Source organism: Phaethon aethereus (genome assembly GCF_964289735.1).
Source record: "Phaethon aethereus genome assembly, chromosome: 2".
Taxonomy (NCBI): domain Eukaryota; kingdom Metazoa; phylum Chordata; class Aves; order Phaethontiformes; family Phaethontidae; genus Phaethon; species Phaethon aethereus.
The window spans coordinates 55,758,810-55,765,951 of NC_138582.1; the positions used below are offsets into that span (position 1 = coordinate 55,758,810).

Below are 7,142 nucleotides of genomic sequence, written 5' to 3' on the forward strand. Positions count from 1 at the left end.
CAAACCGGTCCCCAGCCCGGAGCTGCCCCGTGTGCCGCCCCCCGCCCCGATCTCAGACACGCGTTTTTAAGGCGGCTCGGATTGATCCTTCCTCAGCAGCTTTCTGGGCTCTCCACCGCCCTACACCCCCGGCTTCAGAGCAGCAACCGACAGCACGACTCCCTCCATCCCTTCCCCGCTCCCCGGCACCTCCTAGGCGGCGCCGGGACCGGGCACCGGCGGTGGCGGCGGCGACTTCCCCCGGGCTGCGCCAACGCTGCCAGCGGGGGTGGAGGGGAGAGTAAGCGGCTGCGAGGACGTCCCGAGCCAGCCGCCCCGAGCAAGAGGCGGTGGCGATCGTTAGGAGAAAGGCTTCGCTGCCGTTTCGTTGTCCCCCGCCGCCACCCGGTGTCGGCCCGCCGCTCGTCCCCACCCGCCGCTCAGGAGGGCGATGGTTTCTCCGGGAAGTAGCGGAGCTGCAAGCGGCAGCCGCTTCCTCCTTTCCGCGTCTGTCACCTACCGGCTCCCCGCAGCAACCGTTGAGGTGAGACTGAGAGGGTCCGGGTGCCGCTGGTGGAGAGGTGTTGGAGGGGGGGCGGGAACGGGCTGTGGAGAGAGTGACCGTTGGGAGACGGCCTCGAGCCAGTGACCGTTGGCGGCAGCCGTTGGGGCAGCTGCAGCTGCGGAGAAGTGATGGCGCCGGGCCGGTGGCGTTGTCTCTTCATGGGGGAGAGCAAGAGTTCTTCGACTCTGTGTGCCCCTGAAGCCAAGGGCGGGATGCCGCTTTTGAAGAAAGATCAGCCTTTCTCTGAGGCCAAAAAATAAAAAGAATTTTTTTTTTTTTTTAATCTCAGTGCTGTGCTCGCTGGAGAGCTGAGAGTTGTCGCATTGTTCAGCCCCAGGCTCAGTTAGCTTGAGTGTAACAGGGTGAAGATACTTTTTTTTCTGAGCAGTTTTTCTAGGGAGAGGAGGAAAAGCGATCTGAGTTGGTTGCTTTCCCTTTTTGCTTAAAGAAGTAGGCAGCAGATGTCACCTTTCAGGTATGGCAGACCTGTAGTATATTTCAGGTAAAATTAAATGCATAAAAGTAAATGGAGGTCAGGCAGAGCTGATTGGTATGTGCCGAAATATAGCTTGCACAGTTTTCCCCTAGTTTGAGGGTGGAAGGCAAGGCAAGGACAGAGACCCATCAATATACAGAAGAGCAACTAGTTACTGCTGTCAGATGTCACGAATGGGTGCTTCAGAGTTTGTTCAGGTAGACAGAGTTGTGTTTCTCTTTCCCCTACTACCTAATATTGCACACAGTTATGTGTGCAGATCCATACAGAGGTTTTTCACAGGCTTAATAACAGCTCTCAAAACCTCTCTTTGCTCCTTTAGACTCGACACCAGTCCAAGTTCCCTTCTTGCAGATGCATGTATCAAGAAGGGGTTCCAGACAAAAGCTGTCCCTTTGGAGACTGAAATTTAATTTTAACTTATGTCTTCTTTTAGTGACCTTTTTTTGGTAGTAGTCTGTCTGTCATTTGTTTGTATTTTCTACTTCTCTTTTTCTCGTCTTGATTAGGGGCATGTATTCCAGTAAGAGGAAATAGAAGGGTGTTAGAGGTGTTTTCTGTCTGTGAACTTTAAACCTTAGTACAGTTTTTCTTGAAGTCCTAACTCTGATTTTACTGTATTTACCATATTTACTTCTCTCTTAGTGTCCAAAAATCAACATGTCTAGCAAAAAGGCAAAGACGAAGACCACCAAGAAGCGCCCTCAGCGTGCCACTTCCAATGTATTTGCAATGTTTGATCAGTCACAGATTCAGGAATTCAAGGAGGCCTTCAACATGATCGACCAGAACAGGGATGGCTTCATCGACAAAGAGGACTTGCATGATATGCTCGCCTCCCTTGGTAATGTCCCTTTTCTGTTTATGTTTGCCGGACAAATTTGTGCTGTTATAATTAAAATAATTGAGTTTGGGACAGCTTATGAGAGGTGTCCCAGTTGGTATTGTGCTATTCAGATTTTATTTTCTTTTAGTTTGAAAGCTAAACCAAATATGAATCCCTCTATTTGTAGGCAAGAATCCAACGGATGAATACCTAGATGCCATGATGAATGAGGCTCCAGGCCCCATAAACTTCACGATGTTCCTCACAATGTTTGGTGAGAAGTTAAACGGGACTGATCCGGAAGATGTAATCAGGAATGCTTTTGCTTGCTTTGATGAAGAAGCAACAGGTACGTGGGTGAAACTCAGTCGGGCGGAGCGGTATTTGTGTGTTGTTTATTTCAGTTTCTAAATAGTATGCTGATTTTTGCACCTATAAAGGAAGTAGGACATGGTAATCCTTCTAGGTGGCATATTCTACCAAGTAGTGAGAACTTGACTTATCACTTGACTTGAGTGAGAGTAAAAACTGGCTGGGTGTTCTGTGTGAGTACTGAGGGCTAGTAGTAACGTTCTTCTGCGAGGCTTTGAGGAAGAGTGTTTTAACTAGGCAGTGTGTATGTTCCTCAAAGTGCAAAATAAGATGCATGTGCTCTAAAAAGCTGAGGAATTCAAGTTGGTCATATGTGATTTATTACGGCTTTGAAAAGGCAATAGGTGTGAAATCTGTAATACAATTGAGTTTGTCCTCCTCTGCAGTAGATCTGAGATGCATCTGAATTCTTCAATGCATTTAATATTTCAAGGTAGGCTGCCCAGCCTGTAAACTCTTTTGAACCCTCATCTTGCCTAGTGTATGTTATGGCTTTGATGACAAATGCCATGTGTCATGCCCTCACCCACAGCTCAGTTTGCTTTCAGGTTGCAGGAAGGGCTGTAGCCCTAATGATCTAAAGATAAAAATAGGGTGGGGTCTAGAAGACAGAAATGACAGATTGGACTGACTTGCATAGCAAGGTGGAGGGAAGGAGGAAAATGCAGAGCTCAGTTTTACTGTATCAGACTTTCAAGGTTGTGCCTGTAATCTTGAGGTTAGTGTTTATGCTTTTCTTTATTTATGCATGTAGACTAAGATTCCGCAGAAGTGTGTAGCAACCAGGGATGAATCCTTAGGGCAATTCCGTGGTGTTACAGAATATCAATGCTTTGACATGTTGTGAACATGCCTTACTAGAGCGTGCTGAAATTATGTAGCCTCTGTGCTAGAGATGTCATCGTACCTATAACTTCCCCCACAACTGTCCACCACAATATTTCAATCTGACCTGTGGATATGTGCTCTGAACCTTTCAAAGGATATTACTCCATTTCAAACGGCTATTTTCAGCCTGTGTATTTTTAGCACCTTTTGAGTCTTTCAAAGAGCATCCCCTTCCTGCTGAGGTGTAGGTAAACAGGCTTGCTGTTGGTAAGGCCTTTTCAAATGTTAATTGACTTCCTCCCTCTAAAGGGAAATCTCTTTACCATCTCCTAAAGGAGGAAGTTTTGTTAGTAGGTTAATTATTTTCTCTCCACAGGTAGTCTGACTCACTGTGCTACAGGGGTTTTTTTGTGTGCACCAAAACAAGAGCCTGCGAATTAGGATATAAAGAAAATGATTGTGCTACCAGTTCTTTTGAATAGTAACCTTCTATGCCTATGTAAACAATAAGTTACTAGTTCAGGCCCCCATGTACTGATAAGATTGATTTTATTATCTTTCAACTCTGTGTGGTAAATGCTTTAGTCTAGTCCTAGGATGATTTGAGGATAATGGTTCCACAGTCTCTTTTGTGCCTTACACCATCCTCAAATTTTAACCAGGAAACTTGTTAGATAGTTATGCCGTTTTATTGATTTTTGATTCATACTAGTCAAAATGCAGTCTTCAAAATAATATGTAATGTATCTGTGGAACCCATGTTGTTTGCCTTTTATTAATTTTATTCTCAGATTTGGCTTCTGATCAGTTTGTTCCTTTTAAAGATGGACAGAAGCATATGTCAAACCTTTTTTTTTTTTCTTTTTTTTCTTTTTTTTCACTTTGTAATCTCTACGTGTGTGTGTGTTGTGGGCCTGATTTTTCTAACTCTACATCAGTGTAGTTCTTTTGAAAGAGAATAATACAAATCAGATTGTCTCAGTGAGGACAAGGCAGTTGTACATGTTCTTTTTTACTTACATTTCCTATATTGCCAGTCTAGTTGGGTATATTGCTTCAGCATTAGTGTTGTGTGTAGTATGTATGTAGTACTATGAAATTAGTATAAAAGTTTTATTTGTCTGCATTCAGTATATCTTTTGTCTGCTCTTTGATCCTGCACTGTCATCTGTTTTCTGCTGTCTGCCACAGCCTCATTAACTTGTTGCTCCCCATCTACGCTGAAGCTGTGTGTGCAGGAGACTTGGAGTACTCTTTGCTTTATAACTCTGTGCTGCTACAACTTTTAGAGTATTCCAAGTCTGGCAGCCTAGCTCAGTGTTTAAACACCTAGCTGTTCAGACAGAAGCAATTAAGTCCTTGAGGCTAAACTTGAAGCACCAAAGGCCTTGCATTCTTTGAATACTAATCCTCACGTCATCTCTCATCACTACTTGGTCTCTGTAGGACTGCAGAAATAGAGAGCCTAATCTGTTTAGCTGGTTCCCCTTCTTTACGCAAATCTGCGAAGAGACAACTCCAAAGTTTGACCCTGCCTAAGATGGGCCTGGCTAACTGAACATTCTCCCCGTTTTTAAAGTAGAATGTTGCTCTTAGCCTTCTTCATTTGGAGTCAGTAGTCAAGGGCTTGTCTACACTGGGATATGATGCTGTTTTAATTAGCATATGTTGTAACGTGCTTTTTTTCCCTTCCCTGCAGCATAGACCAACCCCATGATAATTTGTCATGTTCATTGACTGCCTTCTGGTCCCCTGATTCCCTGTTTGGTTTTGTCTCCCTAATGAACTCTGTTTGCTTAAGTTATTGAACTCTCTTTCCAAAGCAGAACTTTTTTTTTTTTTTAAACCCATTCTAATTGAATCTACATCAGTTGATGTGGGTGTCTACATATGATTTCCAGCTGTTCTGCAGTTTACTCTTTTTTTTTTTTTTTTTTTTTTTTTGGGGGGAACATACTTCTACCTCCCCTATTCTGTTATTGATATTTCTCCCACTAAAGTTCGATAACCAATTTCTTTCTCAAATGAAGCAACTATTGCGCATTTAAAGGCATGGTAGGTCTTATTTCAACATTAAGCAGTTTCTGCATTCTTCTGTCTACCCTTTGTTATGCACATTCCTTTTTTAATCTCTAAACTTTCCTGGAATTATTTGGCAACTGGTGGCTCTGCCCATCTATTGAAATTGAATTAACAGAAAATACTTCGCAACTGCTCTTTTTTATACCTTTGTTAATTTCCTCCAAAATCTTCTGCTAATATTTTAGTATAAAATAAATAACTTGATATATCCTACCTCTTTTTGACTAGCTTCTCTGCCTCTACCTCTCCACGTTGTTCCTTCTTCCTGAGTTAACTTGCTCAGTCCTGCCTGGAAGTCTTTTCTGTTACAAGCTCTTTCCCTGGATGCTTGCCAGCAGTTTGCTGCATCCACGTAAACCGCCGCCAGCAACAGTATTGTGCAGCAGTGAAGAGCCAGCCAGTGGTTATTTAGTCCCCAGAGGAAACTATAGAGGATGCACAAATATATCTAATTAAGTCAAGAAAAATATAATTCAATTAAGAGAACAGCTTGTGTAATGAAGAGCAGCAGTGACAGGAACTTGTTTTTCCACTTTGAGCTGTTAAAGATCAGCAGATGGAAATAGATACTATTAGGTCACGGCAGATCAGGCCCTCTTTTCAAAAATCTGTATGAACTGCATCAAACTTCCCCCCCCTTCCCCTTTGCATTCAAGGAATTTTTTTAGAATTCAGTTAAGGGAGTATTTTGGGCTCCTGGTGCAAATGCGTTCATTACATGCTGCGTTAGTTAATTGCACGTGTCGGTATGTCTGTCTTACTGCTTTTGAAGGCTCGCTGCGAAACAGCTTCCCTTTTGTGTTTCTCTCCACCCGTCACATTCTAGGATTCATCCAGGAAGACTACCTGCGAGAGCTGCTGACGACAATGGGAGACAGGTTCACAGATGAAGAGGTAGATGAGCTGTACAGAGAGGCACCCATCGACAAAAAGGGGAATTTCAACTACATTGAATTCACACGCATCCTGAAACACGGGGCAAAAGACAAGGATGACTGAACAAAGCTCCTGATACCTGCAGATAGCTTCCCCCCCCCAGTAATTTTGTTTCTCAGGATCTGTTTTTTCTTTTTTTTTTTCTTGGTGGGACCTTTTACTTACATTTTTTAACATCCCAGCTTTTTCCTCAGTGGACTCTGGGGCTGCTTAGGCACACCTGCACCTGTGTAATAAGACTGGAAATGGGCAGGGAGAGAGGACAGCTTACAGTGATAGAGGTTTAGGGACAAAGATCCGTGAGCGTGGAGGCCCAGGTAAAAATGTCAGTGCTATTCATCCTGGATAGATTTTTACAATTTCAATGGTAGTTTTTAAAATAAAACACTGCTATATTAAGTATGTCATTAAAATTTTCATGCTCAAAAGTGAACTGTTTTTCTAATTATGTCTGTAAATACTTTTGCAGCTGTATGCAGTTGTGTTGTTACCTGTTTTTGCCTTAAAAATGAAGCATAAGTCATTTAAGCATACGATGTTTGTACTTCAGTAACTGAGTACTTCACTTACTACTGTGAGCATATAGAATTAAGAAGCTCCCACCCTTCAAACTTTAGTGCATTGTAAATTAGTGATTTCTGTCCTAGACTTGCACATTAAAAAAATCTTACGGATGTAATTGAGGGGGGATTTTACCACCTTAGCATCTCCACTTCTTGACACCGAGTACAGTATTAATGCTGCTTTTTAAAAACTTACAGAAGGCACCATCTGAGAGTAGAATGGTTGACTAATGCTTCTTATCAGATTTGCAGGACTGACAATATAGAATTCATTACATTTCATTGCAACCATTTATTTTTTCTTTCTTTCCTCTTCCCATCTTTTTTCAAAGCACAGTGAGAATGGGGCTGGATGAAGAAGGAAGGTGTGCTGTTTCTCTCCTTCTTGTTTTCTTTCTGAAAATGTTACTCTTGCTTTGCAAATGAAACAATATACAATATATTTTTAAGAGCTTCTGCTGAGAGTGGTGCTTTGGGTGTGTGAGAAAGAGGCAT

The 7,142-nt window shown here is 42.8% G+C and overlaps 1 protein-coding gene across 2 annotated transcripts; it reads left to right on the forward strand.

Annotated features, from left to right (window-relative positions):
- Positions 1-1,700: 1,700 nt before the first annotated feature.
- On the forward strand, positions 1,701-6,690 carry LOC309417362 (myosin regulatory light chain 2, smooth muscle minor isoform; the record flags this gene model as incomplete). 2 transcript variants are annotated; one of them, XM_082014855.1, is made up of 3 exons in its annotated part: positions 1,701-1,884; positions 2,054-2,215; positions 5,975-6,690. In XM_082014855.1, 3 exons carry the CDS (start codon positions 1,701-1,703, stop codon positions 6,145-6,147), a joined length of 519 nt encoding a protein of 172 aa, XP_081870981.1. In that variant the 3' UTR covers positions 6,148-6,690. The 2 variants fall into 2 exon arrangements, with proteins under 2 accessions (XP_081870981.1, XP_081870982.1); XM_082014856.1 differs by lacking the exon at positions 2,054-2,215.
- Positions 6,691-7,142: the final 452 nt, after the last annotated feature.